This window comes from Microtus ochrogaster, chromosome X (genome assembly GCF_000317375.1).
Source record: "Microtus ochrogaster isolate Prairie Vole_2 chromosome X, MicOch1.0, whole genome shotgun sequence".
NCBI classification, from domain to species: Eukaryota; Metazoa; Chordata; class Mammalia; order Rodentia; family Cricetidae; genus Microtus; species Microtus ochrogaster.
Window position 1 is genome coordinate 16,054,040 of NC_022026.1, and position 19,480 is coordinate 16,073,519.

Here is a 19,480-nt window from a genome sequence, read left to right on the forward strand (position 1 = left end):
AGAGGAACATTTCTTTAGAACCAAGGATGAATGAACTAGGCACTGAGCTCTGGTTTCTTGCTCATCCAATGAATGAGAAAATGTGAATGAAAAAATATCAAACTAATGCCATCTCTTTTTTTCTGATAACTATTCCCAGAACTCAAGCCTTCAGACTTCATTAGTATGCATCCAGCATTTTACCCGTAGATGCATTCACTGAATAACCATAGTGATAACCTCAGCCCCTAACCTTTGCATGTGTTTCTTCCTGAAGAGGTCAAATCACTCAGACCTCACAACAGCCACTGTATTCGTGAATCGAAGGCAGACAAAGCAGGAAGACAGAGTGACCCATTGGAGGGGGGAAAGGGAAGGAATCCTGAAAAGAAAGCATGTATAACACATATGTGAAATGTTGGTAAATGACAAGTGTTCATCAACGAGTGTCAGGGCAATAAGCAAGTCTTTAATATAAAAATAACTATGCTTCCACCTGAGTAGCAAATGACATTTTACAAAACAAGTCTGATCCCTTAACTCATTTGAATTCTATCACACGGAGTAACAGTATTTGAAATTTTAACTCAGATTTTGTCTCTGAATACAGCACACTTCTTACAATAATAAAAACAAAAACTATAGACTAACTGGAGTACTAATTGAATTGAAAGGTTACTAAAATGAAGTGACTGAAGTGTAAAATGCAACACAATCAGATTTAGGTGGAGCAACTGATTTGACAGATAAGCACTTTTCCAGAAAAAGAGTCTTCTTTCTCAAGGCCTGAGTGTAGCCTGAAGCATGAAGGGAGATGTGAATACGCACATCTTTGAACTAACTTTCAAGCTACAGTAAAACTTCATCTCTGGTCACTTAATTATCAAATAGTTTCAATGGGTCAAAAATGCAGATCACAAAGAATGTACATCATACTCCCTCCAGTGTGTGGGCAACAGTAAAAGTCTACCATGAACATTTAATATGAATGTATTGAGCTGGTTGGGTTTTATACATTTTTTGTGCTAAGGATCAAACCCAAGACCTTGTGCATGCCTAATACACACTGTTTCATAGCTATATCCTGGCTGGGTCTTTATTTGTACAATTATAAAACATGGTTTTTATTACAAATTTTCACAGGTTTTTTACCCACCTCAAATTAAGTACTGCCATAAAACATCAGTTGAATTCATGGCGATGTAGCAACAATATATGCAAATGGAAAATTAGAAACTTACTTTCTATTACTAAATTGTACCCATAAAACTTTAATATCAAATTGATACTTTAAAAAAGAGGCTCAACTATTAATCATATCATACCAAAGTTTATTGATTACATGAGACGAAAATTTCTGTAATGAAAAAGGCAAGTTGCATTCATAAAAGATGGCATTCACGTTCATTTTAGAAAGCAACGAAGTAGATGTAAAAAATTGAAAAATGTAATATTGCAGTTCCATTTTACAAGCTGAAAAATGATCTTATCAACATCTGCATAAAATCTGCACATTTATATACTGCATATTATTAAAAAATTCCATCACTAAATTATGACTTTTGCAAATTTAGGCTTACATTTATACTGCTGCTGGTGTATATGTAGTAGATATGGAATGAATATTTTCTGTTTAATAGGCAACACCCTCAAACAAAAGACAACAGTTTGGAAAATTACATGGACATTTTGATCATTCAAAAATCATTCTATTTATGGTAATATGGTCCTACTGGTTTTCTTTCTTTCCTTTTTTTACAACTGATTTCTTGCCCTCTTCTGATATAGGAGTGGTTAGATTGTAGTGCTAGGAATACTGGATGGCTCATTTCAAGTCACTTCATCTGCTAATCCCATGTTAGCCATGTTTTAGAACTTTAGTAAAAATCTTTCAAAAAGCAAACCCAGATCCTCTGATTTGAGCTGCAGTGTACAATGTAATTTGTCTGAGACATGACTCTAAATACCTCTCACTTGCTTATCTAGATTTCCCTCCACTGCAACATGTCACATATACTCAGTTTTATTATCTACTATCCTGGATATCCAGATATATATTAACTCCTCAGTCGTTCTTCATTAACTAAGCCTCTCTATTTGGCTCTTACAGCTATTCACAGTCCTTATAGTTCTGATGTAAAATAATAATACAGCAGCAACAACAATGGCGACAACAATAACAAAATAGCAAAGCTTTCCTGGGTTAGATGTTTTAGCTCTTTGGAATAGGCAAAGAATAGAAAGACTTTGCTTTCAGCAGATCACCTCAAATACAGGCTACAAGCGCACACAGCACATTTAAGCTGTGAGTGACACCTAACAAAACACTCAAAAATAATACTGATAGACGAAAACAAATTAAATTAAGTAATTATGGAATGGTTTCTGATAATTGAAATTATGACCTTTTTAGAATTCAAGAAAAATTACATCTAAACATCAACACAATATATATGGAAGAATCAAATGTGCCATATGGACTATATAAATATACTGGAATAGAAAGAATGCAATACTTTGCTAAATCAAGGTACAATATAAACAAACAGTACAGGAATGTCAGAAGACAAAAAAAGTTGGAAACTGATAGAAAAATATTTTTTAAATATTATTTTAGTCTAGCTTTCAAATGTAGTCTTTCTATCAAATAAAGACTTCATGTTTTAAGTGAACTATTAGGGGTTAAAACCTCTTTGTTGTCCAGAAGTTTGAGAATCTTACCAAGCCCATCTCACAGTTCAGAATTAGACCACTCGCCTGTCCCAATCAGCTACAAGAGACAACATTCATGTCCAAAGAGCCATGTCTCTACAAGCTACTGAATAGTTTTGGGATGAATCTCTCCCCTACCAAATTGGTAACTTTAAAAAAGTGCTGTATGTATGCACAAATACAACCTTTTTCAAATAAAAACCGTTAGTAGTTTAAAATAAGCTATGCTTCCCCTCTTTGCCACACAGAATTATAAAATGCCAATGTTAAGAATGGCATTTATTTTTATATATTTAACCCTTCTTAACTCATTACCCAGCAAAATTGACACCGGAAATACCTTGTACTGCTTAACTTTTGAGGGGCTATTACCCAAGTGACCAAAGTATTTTATTTTCAAATTTAGTCATCTTAAATACATAAGTGGTGTGTAATTCAGAAGAAAACACACCAAATAACCTTTTCCAACCCCCTTTCTACAATAATACCTGGAATTAACAGTATCACACAATATTTTCAAGGTATTTTTTTTTGGAAAGGATATTAGACCAAGACAATTAGCCTATGATTGAATAGAAGATGAACTACTTTGTCTGATGCAGTAATATCATTTAGTCCTTCTGTATTTTCAAGTATTCCTTTTGTATGTGGAAAAAATAAGATAATCACTCAGCAGGAACAAGAAATGTGATACAAACAGCCTATGTCTTTTGCCAGGCAAAAAAGTAACACTGTATTAGCAAAATCTGTTCATTCCCATTGCATGACTTCTACTTTATACTACTATGTTTAAATCCATTCACAAAGTCAATGGGTTAAAAGAGCACCCATTTCTTAGTTACATTATTCTATCTAAATCCAGAATTCTAAGTATGCTTACTTTAAACTTTCATATAATTCTTAACTTTGGCCATAATGGCTACTTACAATAACTGTAAATGGTTAGGAGAGTTATTTGGTATTTTAATGGACATTTATTCTGAACCCTACACATGAGAGTGGTTTTTTGTTGCATATTGAGTATCCTGAGTTAATATCTTTTGTAGTTGTTCCTTCATGCTTTCTTTCTTTAGCTGCAACCACAGTCAATATGCTTGTAGGACAACAACATGGGCAGTTCAAGATTCGGATTCTGAAAAGGTTAAAATATAGAGTTACAAAATTTATTTTGGTAACAATATATAACCATCTGTATAACATTTAAAAAATACACCAAGTAGTAAATTTTGTTATGCTAGTAAAGCAACTGTTTTACCAGAAGTGCCAAGTTTTATTCACATGCAGGAGGGGAAAAAAGAGTGACACCACAACCAGATTTCTACATTTTTCCTCATCTGTCAGCTGAATAGTTCAGGCTTGCTCTTTGCTTTTGGATTGCTCCAGGGTTCTCCTACTAGGTTTTCACACTGGGACTGCCTATTAAGCTGGGAGCTGTTGGAATACAGGAACATGATGGTTTCATTTCTAGCATCTAGTAAAATGCTTAGCACATAGCAGATGCTCAGAAATTGCAAAGAATAAATTGCTTATTTTTTTTGATGTGTGAATTATCTTTGGGTATGTATGTATATATGTATGCATGTAAGTATATATGCATGTGTGTGCAAAGGCATGTAGAAGGCAAAGATTAACCTCTGGTGTCATGCTTAGGTGCCATTCACCTTTTTTTTTTTTACTATTTTGAGCAGGAATTCATTATATAGCCCCGACTGGCCTTGAGCTCACAGAGATTCACCTACTTTTGCCTCCCAAGTGCTGAGATTAAATATATGCAGCATTACACTCGACCCTCACCTTGTTTTTCTTGAGATAGGGTCTTTCAATGGGACCTGGGGCTTGCCCACAGATTATGCTGACTAGCCAGGAAGCCCCACAAATTTTCTTGCTTTGTCTTCCAAGGAATCCTCTCCTCTCTCTCTTCCCAGCATTAGGATTACAAGTGTACGAGCATACCTGGGTTTTTATGTGGCTGCTGGGACTTGAATTCAGGTCCCTAGGCCTGTACAGCCAGCACTTTACTGCCCCATCCCCTGGATTTGTGAAGTTTGAGATGTTTAGTTTTGGAAAATTTCTGTGAAAATACTCCTTTACTTAAAAAAAACCCCACCATCCATAATATCAAAGTTAAATTTTCTTTTTGGTAGATGATTTACTATGATTCAAACTTTTTATTATTCATCATATATTTAAAAAACCAGAGAAACTTCTTTAATAAATCTGCATATTCTTCTTTCTCCTCTAAACATCATTGCATGCTGTGATTGGGATGGGGTATAATAGACGACCTGACCACTAAATATAAACACTGAAGTTATGTATCAAGAAGAGCGGGAATACCTTTTGATTCTCCATGCTAAAATCAAGTTTTATAGTTTTTTTTAAATGTATTTATTTAGCATGTATATGTGTGTACACATGCCATAGTGCATCTGTGAGGGTCAGAGATCAGCCTTTAGGAGTCGTTCTCTCCTTCCATCATGTGGGATTGACCGCAGGTGGTCAGCCTTGGCAGCAAGCACCTTTATCTAATGAACCATCTTGATGGTCTAAAACTCAACATTTTTGAAATACAGTAATGGAAGAAGATCTTAAAGAGAGTACTATTTTGTTCCCAACCTAAGACGCGTTTCTTATGGACTATAAATTGACTATAATACCTTCGGTTTCTATTCATGTTCCCCAGTCTTCAGGTCATAGTGACTTTAACCAAAATAAGGTTGCCACTCACCCTGAGAATATGTGAAAGAAATCAGGTTGTCCCATTATCTACCAAGGAACAAACTCAGTGGCTGAATTGCCAAATATTTTCCTTGGAGAAGAAATAATGCTACACAGAAATCAATTCCTGGAAGAAATAACTACATTAAAAATGAAACAGCTTTTTGTAAAACTCCTAAGTTGTAGATATTGTAGGAGTTGAGGCCCTGGAGAGGCCAAAAGCAGTTGCAGTGTCTGCTACTCAGCAGAGCGTCTCCCCCCCGCCCCAACCACAGACCAAGCTAAAGAAAGCAATCCAGGGGGATACAAAATTAAATGCAAATAATATAGCTGAGATGCATCTCATGGTTTACTTAGGACAAAGCAATCTGGAACAAAATGGTCAAAGCCTTTGAAGGCCACTAAGAAGTAAACTCATTACAGAGGAGAAACACATGCAGGTAAGTCATTAAAAATATATAACATGCTGAGTGTAGCACAAGAAGTCTGCTTCCAAAATAGCACTGCAGACACAGAATGTGGTGAATGATGGGCGGTGAAAGAACCAACAGATTTAATCTATTAAAATAGGCTAAGGTGGAATAACAGATTCAAAGTAAATTGTTCCACAATGTTATTCATATACCACAATTTTTTTTTTTTTTGGTTTTTCGAGACAGGGTTTCTCTGTGGCTTTGGAGCCTGCCCTGGAACTAGCTCTGTAGACCAGGCTGGTCTCGAACTCACAGAGATCCACCTGCCTCTGCCTCCCAAGTGCTGGGATTAAAGGCGTGCGCCACCATCGCCCGGCAACCATATATCACAATATTTATGTGCACATAAAGATCATCTGCACTATAAACTGTATTGACTTGTTGTAAGTAGACAAGTTTATGAGTAAATTACTTAGGAATTCATCTAAATTATCTTCAGTGGATAAAATACCTTCCAGAACCTGGAGTGTCAGAGTCTTTTGCAGTAGAAAATATAGATTGCACATGAAAGAAATCATTCTGAGTTCTAAGGTCCCTCTTATGGTATATTAATTCTTCTAAAATATTTTTGAGGTAAATAAAAACAATGCTATCAAATAAATGTGGTTTGGAAACATGAACTAGGAAACAGTTTGTCATTAAGCATGCATCCCCCTGAATGGCTAGGAAAGATTTTACCTCTGAGAGTTGAAACATTTAGCTTGAATAAAACTTGACATTAAAAATGTTATAATTAGAGGACTAGATCATTAACATATATTTGGGGATTAGACATTTACAAGGACATTAAAAGTGTATACCTACAAACACACAGACACAGCACATGAAGGTACAAACACATTTGATTATTTTCACATAGTTCCCAGAAAAACATGCAATGCTAAACTGACTTGGTACTATACAGATGCAATTTTGGAATATCTACTTTGAATTTTCAAAATTAACCTTATAAGTCAAAATTATAATATTTCTAGATAAGTATTAAGTATTTTCACATGATGGCAATGCCATGACAATTTGTTCTTCACAAATTATATTGTATTAACATTCAGCTCTGAAAACGTCAAAAATTCATTAGTTTTAGCAAATTTAAAGTATAAATTTCCCCATATTCCAAGCAATGCATCTTTATATTTTTGCAAAGAATAGTATAAAGTTCACCACACCAACAGCAGAGAAAATTTAAAGAGTGATATTTTCATTTTTTTATAATGCTGTTAATCTGTTTTTTAAAGCCAGCCCACTTGTTTAACACTAGGTACCTGTTACAATATATTAGACTCGTCTGAGAATGTTCGTAAAAGAAGAGGTCTGACAGAAGGTCTGGCGGATAATGAGTCAGATGCCCTTCTACAGCTCAGATTGCTCTGTAATAGTGAGGCAAAGATACTTAAAGCATTTGAAGATAGGTTAACCTACCTGGTGACAAAAATGTAGGAGAAAAAAGAAATCATTTCCTACAGACTACTTTCCTGGCCCCATAGTACAAATCACTTATTTTACTATACAGCAAACGCATAACATTCAATTGAATACATTTAAAGGACCAAGAAAGTCTCCAATTCAAACTGGTTTTTGTGGTAGAAGTAAATAGACATTAGCAGTATGTGGCAAACTTGGGTTTCTGGGATGGCAGTGGTAGGTTATATGGTAAGATGAGTCAATATGGCTTGATTAGTGAACCTTACCATCCTTTTGGTGAACACCTCTGAAAGTTGTGCTGGTGCTGAGTGTGTCAAAAAGAAAAAATCTGTGCAAAATACTCTTGTCCTGATGAACAGGCTAGTTCTAACATCATGGCTACTATACTGCATATCCCATATTACAAAGTTATAGTTTAAGTTTTTGAAAATTACTCTCTCTCCAGTAAGACAATTTAGAAGGTGACTAAATGGTTAAAAGAAAATGGTAAAATGTTTTAAGTATCAATAGAAAATATAAAAATGAATCATGAGAAACAACTGTCTATGAAGAATCAGAAATGGTGTCAGGCAATGAGGATGCAAGCAAGTTGGTACATTAAGAAAGGAAATCACCTTATTCACTCCAAGAGAAACTGTGATTGCTGGAAGTTTGAGAAAGCATGAAGATAGTAGATGTTCCTGAGGAAGGGAGACGTTTCGTTACCTTGTTCACAATTGCACAAAAGGTGGAAAATTGCAGTAGAAAAGAGAGAAATGCAGAAACCATAAAAAAAGAAAAAAGAAAGAAAGAAAAGAAAAAGTAAATATTCTCTTAGATGTAAAACATTTAAAAAGAAACCTTGAGAACTAGAAGTAGAAATGACAAGTTAGTTTTGAAGACGTTACTTACTAAAGTAAAAGTAGAGTTAGTTAAAAATAATCTATTATATGTTCCAGCTGCTATTTTCCTGTATATCAACTTAAAATTATTATTATTATTATTATTATTATTATTATTATCATTATTAGTTTTTTCAAGAGAGGGTTTCTCTGTGTAGCTTTGGTGCCTGTCCTGGAACTAGCTCTTGTAGACCAGGCTGGCCTCGAACTCACTGAGATCCACCTGCCTTTGCCTCCCAATTGCTGGGATTAAAGGCATGCACCACCACCATCTGGCTCGAACTTAAAATTGTTTTAATGGGGATGTACTATTTTAAATAAAATAATTCTAATATGCCTCTCATTTAAAAATGTTAATCTCTAATCACTAATTCACTACCTTATGTTTGTTCAAAATCCATTGGTCAGAGAGTTAAAATCAAGTTCCATCACAAATCACTAATGTACCTGAAGTAACTATCTTTCCTATTCAATTTTACAGACATTATAAAAGGACCAACATGCAGTTAGGCAGCTACATGTTAAAAATCTAATCAAAACCAATATAATGAGAAAATATTTGGTGGTACAACCATCCTACCATTTGCCCCTGGATTAGCAGTTAATTTTTTTTTATGATGGCAGAATTCAGTTTCACTATTTTTCTTGCATAAAAGACCTCTTTACAAAGGTAGGCTAAATTTTTCCTATGTAAAGCACATATTCTTCAAACTAAAAATATTCAAGGCTATATTAGATAATTAGAAAATCTGAGAGATTCTTTTTCCATGTCTATAATCATGACATAATTTGCAGAGTTGGCTTTGGCACTGCCCATGCAAGAAAGAAGATGGGAGGTCAACTATGGATGGAGATGAACTCAAAATCTCCACTAATCAAGATTATCCATTAGCCAAGTGTGGTGGTACACACTATAGTCCAGATACTCAGGAGGCTGAGGCAGGAGGATCACTATAAATATGACTCTGTCTCAAAAACCCCAAAACAACTAAACATCCACCCAAACAATCAGAAGACTACTCTTAACTTTTTATTCATTAAATAGACTTAGGAAAAGAAAATAGCTCACATGATGTACATATCCAAGAGTTTAATAACAAACCTTTAAATACAAGTACTTGCATTTATTTGTATTTTAATATAACTATACTTCTTCCCATTTATATTTTACTTTAAATGCAGAAGTTGGGGACATACTGGTAATATGCAAATTACCAATTGATAAAACTAGAGAAATATTTCAGATTCTGAAAGAAAAATTTATTTCCATCTTCTGTTTTGTGGGCAAAAACCTTGCAACAAGATTAACATGATACCATGTCCCCATTCCTAAGTTTAATGTACAAGCCTATCTATTTAGAGACTGCAACTATAAGCACATTTTGTTGTGTTCAAACTTGTATCCAACCACCAGATAAAAGTAGTACAGGAAGCAAAAATTTTAGGGGCCAATAGATTAAGTGTTTAGAGACTTTATAAAGAAAGAAAAGAAAATATGAGCATACAGAAAGCAGTAGAAAGCATGACATGAAAGAAAGAACTCAAAACAATAAAAAACAGAACTAGCAACTGGTAGTGGTAGATAGGACAGGTGATGATGAGCTAAACCAGTGTAAAATGTCCACACTCTTTTGCAGTCACCTACAGAGCTTTGAGAGCAGCTTAAGTAGCAGTATGCCAAAGAGGTCAAGGATAAAGGTACATCCCAAGAACCATGACAGTAGAGGTTTTCCTTACAATATGATTACAATTTCATTTTATTTTCATTAATACATTTTTTCAGCAGTACTGTCCTCTTGAATACATGGTTGTATATGACACTGTAAGTATTGCAACATGACATCATTTTTACAATTTATTATTAAAATGATATATTTTTCAAAATGCATTCTCTGGGAACTTTAGTCACATAGCTGACGTTTTTTCTTTCCTTGCGTTCTCCTCTTAAATAGCTTCATATCTATATTGGAATATTCCTTCATCTTTTGTGTAGACATCACTCACACTAGGCATAAGGATGTTAGTGGGTCACTTCCTAGTAATTAAACAACTCTTCTCATGTCTACCAGGCAGTGAAACCTCCTTTTAGATTGAGGTAGATTATATTAGAAAACATTACATAAGGAAAGTTGGAAATCTCCATGCAGGAAATATAAAGTAAAGTAGTATTTACTACTTGCCTAGAGGGTACAGAGGTACCAGGGGTATTTCAATGATTTACACATAGGCTATTGTGTTTATATGAGATACAGCTTTTCTGAAATACCTCAAACCTTAAACTTTAAACTCATTTTCAGGTGTTATCTTGCTCTTTCACTGTTCAATATTCAATGGTAGCTGCATCAAACACCGCCAATGGTATGGTTTGCAGCTTTGCCATTTCATAAATTGGAAAAGCTTTGCTGTTCTTTTTATTTTGAGACAGGGTTTCTCTGTGTATCCTTGGCTGTCATGGAACTCACTCTGTAGACCAGGTTGGCCTCAAACTCACAGAGATCTGCTGCCTTTTCCTCCCAAGTGCTAGAATTTAAGGTATGTGCCACCACTGCCTGGTGTAAATTTTACTATCTTTAAAGATGAGGCTTTAAGCGCGCGCACGCACGCACGCACGCACGCACACACACACACACACACACACACACACACACCCCTTGTTACCGAAAATTAAGCTAAGAGGTAAATGAACTGCAACCCAACTATAACTCAAGTGACTTGAGTCAGCTTATTTTCAAAGATATATTTTTAAAAATTCAAATTAGAAAATTGTCATTTATAATCATTTATAGTTTACTGAGACTTTTTCATTGATATGTTTCTCTTTCTTTAATATTTGATTTATTCATGTATATGAGTTCTCTGTCTTCACGTACAGCAGAAGAGGGCATCAGATTCCATTATAGATGATTGTAGGCCACCATGTGGGTGCTGGGAATTTAACTCAGGACCTCTGGAAGCCAAGTGTTTTTAACTGTTGAGCCATCTCTCCAGCCCTTTTTTTTTTTGAGACAGGGTTTCTCTGTGTAGCCTTGGCTATTCTGGAACTTAACTCTGTAGATAAGGCTGGCCTTGAACTAACAGAGACCTGCCTGCCTTTGCCACTTGAGTGCTGGGATTAAAGGTGTACACCACCACCACCTGGCAAATAGTATGCTTTTCTTCCTAATTTTCTCTTGAGATTCATAAATATTCCAAAGGGCTATTTTTATCCTCAGCCTATTGCAAGTGTATTTATTCTTTGGCAATTTTATATACGAGTATAAGCTATTTTGATCACATTCATCTCCCCTCCAATTCTTCCCACCGTGCATTCTTTATTTATATTTTTTTGAGATTTATTTTATGTGTAAGAGTATTTCCCTGCATTTTTGTCTGTAAACCATGACCATGCATAACAGCTGTGTAGGTCATAAGGCATCAGATCCCCTAGAACTGTAGTTACAGATGGTTGTGAACTACTAGGAGAACCTGGGTCCTCTGCAAGAACGTGTGCTCTTAACTGCTGAACCATCTTTCCATCCCCGTGAGCATTATTTATAATGTAAACATCATAACAGATTTCAGCAGTGCTGGGGGCTGCCATTATTAGCTTTTTTTACTGGAGATTTTTAGGAGGAAATTACTCTAATCTTGTTATGCTACCAAAAACCATATAATTGACTGTATCATTATGTTTTATATTTGTTCAGAAGGGTTCAGAATGGACACACTTTTTTTTTTTGGTTTTTCGAGACAGGGTTTCTCTGTGGCTTTGGAGCCTGTCCTGGAACTAGCTCTGTAGACCAGGCTGGTCTCGAACTCACAGAGATCCGCCTCTGCCTCCCGAGTGCTGGGATTAAAGGCGTGCGCCACCATAGCCCGGCCAGAATGGACACACTTTATAATGTAACTAGAAGGAAAGTTCCAATGAGCTGGGGCCATGTTTTACTCATCCCTGAATTATGACCACTATAGTAGTTAATGGACGCATCACGAATCCTCAGACAATATAAATTGAATTGAGAGGAACCCAAAATAAAGACGCTTTTATAATTATTAAATATATTAGCTTCCTTTTCAAATATCATAGAGGCATGCTCACTACCTACTGTGAAGTCTCCTTTTATAAACAGCTACAGACAATTCTGGAGTATGTAGAGAATGTGTAGTATGAATACTGAAGTTAGGGGCCCCTTCTACTCTAGATAGGGACACACATTTCAATTTCATCCCATTATATAATCTGCTAGGCTCTGAGCATGACCCATTGTAAAGTAATCTGCTTCACATTAAAGTAAGCCTACCTTATCGTTTAACAAGGAATGCTGAGCAAAACAGGAAATCATTCATGCTGTCACAGCATTAGACATTAAACATAAAGACTAATATATTTATGGAAAATAAGATACTCATCCTGCTTTGTTTAAAAGTTGGCTTCTTTTTGTTTATCAATAGCCTAATGAACTCTGATGTGACCTATGGTTGTCATGATTCTGTTGGCCTATATGCATTCATATATATTGTACTCCCCTACTCCCCCCCCCGACACACAGATAGTGTAGTTTAGTGTTCATAACTGTTCTGACACATTTGTCACTCTAAGAATCCTATAGAGTCTGAAAAACAATTTAGCCTTTCAGACACTGGTTATATAGAGAGATGTTCATCAGCAGGTGGTTCAACAAATGTTTACTGGTTCAAAAAGGGATAGGAATAAATGAATGAATGACTAAATGAATGAAAATGATTATGGAAAATTTCCTGTTTGTTCTAGCATATTTTCACGCCAAGCTATAGCACAGACATTAGAATTCCTTCTGTCACGGATATAAACCACAAAAAATTTCATGCTGACCCACTGGCAACATTCTATGCTTTCAGTTGAAATTTGGAATCTCTTGTCTACATGGAATAAAAATGCTCTGAGACGAGGTATCTATTGCTTCCCAGCAACATCCTTCCAGTTAATGGTCTATACAAACATCACTGGCCATTCCAGCTGGTGTCTCATTTTTAGAGAGGGCCTAAGAGATATTGGGATGATACATTTGAAGATTTTGAATTCTGGGCATTTTTTACCCTTAAGAGGATGAAGCTTGAATATGAGCCATTTTGCAACATGAGCTTCATTTTCCCAAAAAGAAACATTAGAAGCAGCCCAAAATGTACTCTTCTGATTAAAAAAAAAATTAGAAGAGTTATGCAAGAGAACCTCCTTTGTAAATTCTGTATTGAGAAATGGTCTTTCCTTCCCTCCCTCCCTCCCACAGGGTCTCAGGGTTTAGCCAAGGATGACCTTGAGCTGTGATCCTCTTGTTGCACATTCCAGGTATGGGCCACTATATTGATTTTAGGCAATGCTGAGGATGGGACCCAGGGCTTCGTGTATACTAGGAACATATTCTACCAACTGACATATATTTGCAGTCCCTGAGCCATTTTTCTTCTTTCTCTTTTCCTTCCCTTTGTCTTACTTGATCATTTTTATTTGGCTATATGAAAATTGCCATTTGAGCCAGTCTGGAAGAAAACGGTTCCATCAATACTACTTTCTATTCTAAAACTAAAAAACAGGCTCAATGGAGCTAGTCAAAGGCCACTGGAAGGATTAAAAGAACAAACAAATACAGCTTATCTATACTAAATTATGATCATCCTATCCCATAAGCCACATAAAAATAGGAAGCTCAGAGCAATTCTGGCCACCTAGCTATATACTGTTCTCCCCTGCCCCCGGACTGAGGGCATGAATGTTTTCTTTTTTTTTTTTTTGGTTTTTCGAGACAGGGTTTCTCTGTGGCTTTGGAGTCTGTCCTGGCACTAGCTCTGTAGACCAGGCTGGTCTCGAACTCACAGAGATCCGCCTGCCTCTGCCTCCCGAGTGCTAGGATTAAAGGCGTGCGCCACCACCGCCCGGTTTGGCATGAATGTTTTCAAAGCTGTATTCCTAGGCCCTCTTTAAAATACTTTTGAAGGGGCTGGAAAGATGGCTCAGAGGTTAAGAGCACTGCCTGCTCTTCCAAAGGTCCTGAGTTCAATTCCCAGCAACCACATGGTGGCTCACAACCATCTGTAATGGGGTCTGGTGCCCTCTTCTGGCCTGCAGGCAGACACACAGACAGAATATTGTATACATAATAAATAAAATATTTAAAAAAAATACTTTTGAAGACAATAATTTCATATCTTCATGCCTACATAATGTCAAAAAACTTGGTTTCATAATTCAATATGCAGGAAAACCCCTGTGATATACCAGCTTTGTAGCTCAATTGGTTGATAATTTGATTAACTACATCAGGTGGTCATGACCACACTATTTCCCAAAAATACTGCCTTAGTGGTGTTATAAGAGCTAGTTGATAATCAATATGAAGAAAACAGGACTTTATTTTAACAAAGTGAGCAAGTGTTGGCAGGAATAGGATATACTTAATTAATCTGCTGGTAAAAATTTTCCAGTGGTTTTTCAGGCAATTCTAACCCTTTCACTTAAAAGCTTTTAAAGAAATGTCCAAAAGGTATCAGGCAATGTGCCAGAGGGAAATAACTTCTCTTGGCAGAAATATAATTTAGTAGTTAACAATACAAACACACTTAGGAACTATCATAAATTTTCACAAGTGTGTCCTGAAGAGTAAGGAATTCTCTTTTGGTTGAATATACTGCTAGGAGACAGGGCTAGAAGCAACACAGAGATTAAGCAGCACTATAATCAAAAAAAGGGGACAGGTTTGAAAGGTAAATTAGGATTATCAACTGAAAAAAAAATCGGCAATTTCTAAGGTCAAAGCTGAAATGTTGGTGTGGAAATTCCTGATATGAAAATTAATTCTGAGATAAATACAAAATAAAGTCTTTTTCCCTTTAAAAATTCCATATGGAGCATATGAGATACTCCATATGGATTACTAAAGATCACATAGAACACTATTAAGGAATCTACTTACCACCTGCATTGGATAACGAAGTTTTTACTATACTTTTTATGCAGAAGAGGAAATTAAGTGATGAACCTGCAAGGAGGGGTTTAACATGCTGTAACTAATGCAATTCTCTAAATAAGGTTTTCAGTTCACGGTGACAGTGAAGCCGCTTCCAAATATTAGACTAGAACATAAATGTAGTTCTTACCCTGGCACTTCTTCTTCGTACATTCTTTACTACTATTAGGAGAATCTCAGGGAAAAGGCTGATAAATATTAGGAGAATTATGGCCAACCATGTGGATACAGAAGACAGCATTTGAGCAAACACAAAATACATTCTCTGTTGTTTCAGAAAAGGCCTGGGATGGAAAGAAAACACAGAAAACCAAATTAGTTCCTGTCTTTTACATTTAAAAGGAATCTTCCTCACACACATTAAAAAATATTTTCTCTAGAATATTCCCAAAACAGTATACAAATTTCATTTACCAAACGTTTAGAAAGAAAAGGGATGTGAATCAAAAAAAAAAAATAAAATTCATCTGACTTGGAAACAATCATGCAATCAACCATAAAGCTGCTAAATGGTGAATATTTTTATGTATTGGAAAATGCCAGAGCTTAAAGATATTTAAGAGAAATGAAGTTAATTTCCAACCTAATAAGCATTTATTTCTTCAGCTGCCTTATTAAAATGAGGATTTTTTGCTCATTCATAAATCTAACATTTTAAATGAATTATCCCCTTAAAAACTTCTGCAAATATATGAAGAAGAACTGTACAGTTCACAGACACTCATAACTGAGAGGTGTCTAGATGGCAGACTATAACTGCTAATAAGATAGTAAACCTTAGAATCCCAAATCCATGAGACTCCTTCATCTGAAATGGATTTTATTTTAAATCATTCACTGAACTGTTCTATGTATTTACGTCTTTTAGTTTTTTTAAGAGAGGGTTTTTCTGTGTAGCCTTAGTAGTCCTGGAACTCATTCTGTAGATCAGGCTGGCCTTAAACTCACAGAGATCTGCTTGCCTCTGCCTCATGAGTGTTGAGATTAAAGGCGTGTGCCACCACCTGCAGGCCTCCACTGAACTGTTAAATAGAGTTAAGAAACACATCCTATCTCCCTTATCCTCTAAACTGTATAACACATAATCTTTCTATCTAAAGTATTACTTTAAATTGAGGTGAAGACAGTAGCTGCTTAAGGTCAGGATGCATACCAGATCATCATAAATGATTTGGAACTCAAGAACTCCAGGTTAATAACTACTTGCTTCTTTTATTAGATCATTGATCATGCATCACACTTCATGAACTAGTTTCTTTTCAGACCTCCACACACATTGTACTTACATGCACAAACCCATTCACACACATATATACCGCATAATATTTTTTTTAATCTTAAAAAGGAGGGTTGGGTTTCAATGTCTCTATGTTTTACATGTCCAGAGCAATTAGTTGTAATTCAGATAAAGTTTTATATAATCTCCAGTCCCATTTTGTTGGTTGTTTTATAATTTAAGTTCATGTGTAGCTGGGCAATTCTGCTTAAGCACAGAACTACAAGAAACAAAAATAAAACAAATATCTGATCTTCCTTTATCTATGATGTATGTGCAAGAGCCCTAGTGGGTACCTGAAGCTAATGATTAGTACCGTCCCCTGAGAGTTTCCAACAATAATAACACAATAATGAAAAAATAAGCACAATAAAGTCACCAGCATCATTATGCTTATACTTTGTTGACCCAAAATAAGGGCTAGTTGAATACAAACTTTGTGCTACCATGACTGCTGACCTGAAAGTGAGATTGTTTTACTAAGCAATTTACAGATAAGTGGTACATATGGCTTGAGTACAAGGGACAAACGATGATTCATGTCTCTGGCAGGACAGAGCTGGGTGGGGTGCAATTTTATCACACTACCAAAAACTACACTTAAAACTTATGAACTGCCTATTTCTAGAGTTTTCATATGATTTTTAGTAGTCTGGTTCTTTGAGAACAAGTAAAACCCTCAAGCGAAACCATAAGCAAGGGAAGACTACTGTACTTTATTTTCAGTAGGTATCACTGTATAAGTATGACAAAGTCTTTTCATTTAAATGATTGAAAAAGTCTGTATAAAGGGTTGAAATTGTTTAGGTTATAGAAATATTTTATTATTATGGAAATTTGTTTAACTTTTAGAAGTTGATTTCAGTGTCAAAGAATTATTCTGGGTAGACAACTATATATTGCATTTAGTAAATTTTGGTTTAGTTGCATAATACTAAAGAAACAAGTATTTTTTTTCAGTTTTGCTTCTTAATCATTAACTATAGAGGTGCCAAATATATGCTATAATTACACACTTTGTAAGTGATTCAGTGTGTGTGTGTGTGTGTGTTTTATTTTGAGACAATTTCTTACTATGTAGCCCTTACTGGTCTGGAACTCACTACATAGATCAGGCTACATATCTCTACCTTCCCAATTCTGACATTAAAGGTATGGTCCGCTACATCTGATCATGTTTTTTAAAGGATTTTATCTTAAATAGATTTTCAAAAGAGAAACTATTTCCCTTTTGGAGGATGTAAAAGATCTTGTATCTCAGGATGGCATCAAACTCACTATGTATAGCTCAGGGTGACCTTGAACTTATGGTGATCCTGCCTTTCCTATAAATACTGAAGGAAAATGCTATCATTTAAATGATAATAGGGTCCAAATCAGTGATTCTCAACCTTCCTAATGCTGTGATCTTTTAATACAGTTCCTCATGTTGTGGTGACCCCAAGCATAAATTTACTTTGTTGCTATTTCATAACTGTAATTTTGCTACTGCTATGGATTGTAAATATCTGTTATATGACCCCTCAAAGTGGTCATGACCCACAGATTGAGAACACTGGTTTAAATGGACAATAATTTAAGTTTTAGCCAATGTTATCAGGTTGAAATTTCATAGGAAGCACATTTCTAGTAGAAATCACATTCATAGTCAGGCTATTAATTATTTTATTTCACAGAGAGCTGTTAATATATTTATAAATTTAAATATTTGGGCAAAGGCTATACAAATACTGAATGAATATTTTAATTCAATATTTGAACTAAATAAATGGACTAATAATATACTTAGAAATTTTACTTCAAAGTAGCAACATTACAAGTTATAAGTAACCTCTAGTCCATTAATATCAAAGATTAGCCATCTTACATATCACATAGTCAAAACTTTAAAAGTATGTTTTACATATAAAGTATACATACATATTGTTATTTAATATTGCTAACATATGTACAGCTGCTTACCAAATAATTCCTCCCCAGAAGAATGAGAAAAAAACATAAAAGGCTAAAGAACCCCAAATCACAAAGTGATTTATCCACGTCCAGAATCGGGTATCCAAGGCGAGCTGAAAAGATACAACATAAGTATTTTTTGACAGGCACAAAATATACTAGGTAATACATTATGATATCTGATAATTTATACAGATGCAAGAGCTATGAGAGGATTTCACCTTAGCCATGGCTTTAGAAGAGGATATAACTAAAGGAGCAGAAGCTAGGCGTTTCAAAGTACTAAAATAAGAATGCTGAGTGCTGCTATGAGCTCTCTAAATTCTATAGTACAGGCATGGAAGTGTAGTTAAATCAAGTAATTTGTAGGTAGAGGGCTACAGATGTCTCACTATTGAGTGACAGGTGACAAATGAAGCAATGGTAATAACTAGGAGGCCAAAGTCCCAAGTCTTCAGGTAATAGTGACCAGGGATATAATGGCAAATGAGATCTAGTTGGTTGAGGCAGGTATGCCAAAAACCAGGAGAGGAATAGTAGCTAAAAAGAGCAGACCAGAAGTTATAAAAGAATGAATAGGTAAGAGTCACTATATGTAGAGGCAACTACTTCTATGCATCATACACTATGAGCAATGAACCGTGGGTACAGATTTCCAACTACAAAACCATTATCTACTCCATTAAATTAATAAAAATAGTTGCCTTACATTTTAAAAATTGCATGTTTCTATAAAGATTGATAGTGACTTTATTTTTAGATTGCGGCACGTTTGGTTTTCAGATGTGATCTAGAAATAATATCATCTCATGCAATTGCTTAAAATTTCTAGCTCACACAGGGTAACAAGCAGGGGACTTAATTTTATTTGCAGAGACACCATGGTCCTTAGCTCTGTTACAATTTCTCATTCATAAAAGGATGTTGATAACATTGTGATGCAGACAAATCCCGAGTTCCCACTCTGGCCTGTTAGGGGAAATGATACAACAGTACTCCTTGAAAAGAAGACGGAGTGGATACCATGAGCCACATGGGCTGCAATGAGGCTGAGTTTAAGTGTAAAGTGTAAAGCAAAGGACTAGG

General features: G+C 35.4%; 1 protein-coding gene across 5 annotated transcripts in view; it reads right to left on the reverse strand.

Moving 5' to 3' along the window:
* Positions 1 to 1,293: 1,293 nt before the first annotated feature.
* Atp11c (ATPase phospholipid transporting 11C) overlaps positions 1,294 to 19,480 on the reverse strand; it is a 191,759-nt gene continuing 173,572 nt past the window's right edge. The window contains exons 27-30 of one of the 5 annotated variants that reach the window (XM_005358514.2): positions 18,404 to 18,507; positions 15,296 to 15,449; positions 7,145 to 7,249; positions 1,294 to 3,823 (exon numbers count right to left, since the gene is read on the reverse strand). In XM_005358514.2, coding sequence (XP_005358571.1) covers positions 7,148 to 7,249; positions 15,296 to 15,449; positions 18,404 to 18,507 — 360 coding nt within the window. In that variant the 3' untranslated portion in view covers positions 1,294 to 3,823; positions 7,145 to 7,147. Of the gene's footprint in view, positions 3,824 to 7,144; positions 7,250 to 7,918; positions 8,010 to 15,111; positions 15,178 to 15,295; positions 15,450 to 18,403; positions 18,508 to 19,480 lie in introns of those variants that run through there. The other 4 variants (XM_026784837.1, XM_026784836.1, XM_026784838.1 and 1 more) reach the window with 4 other exon arrangements.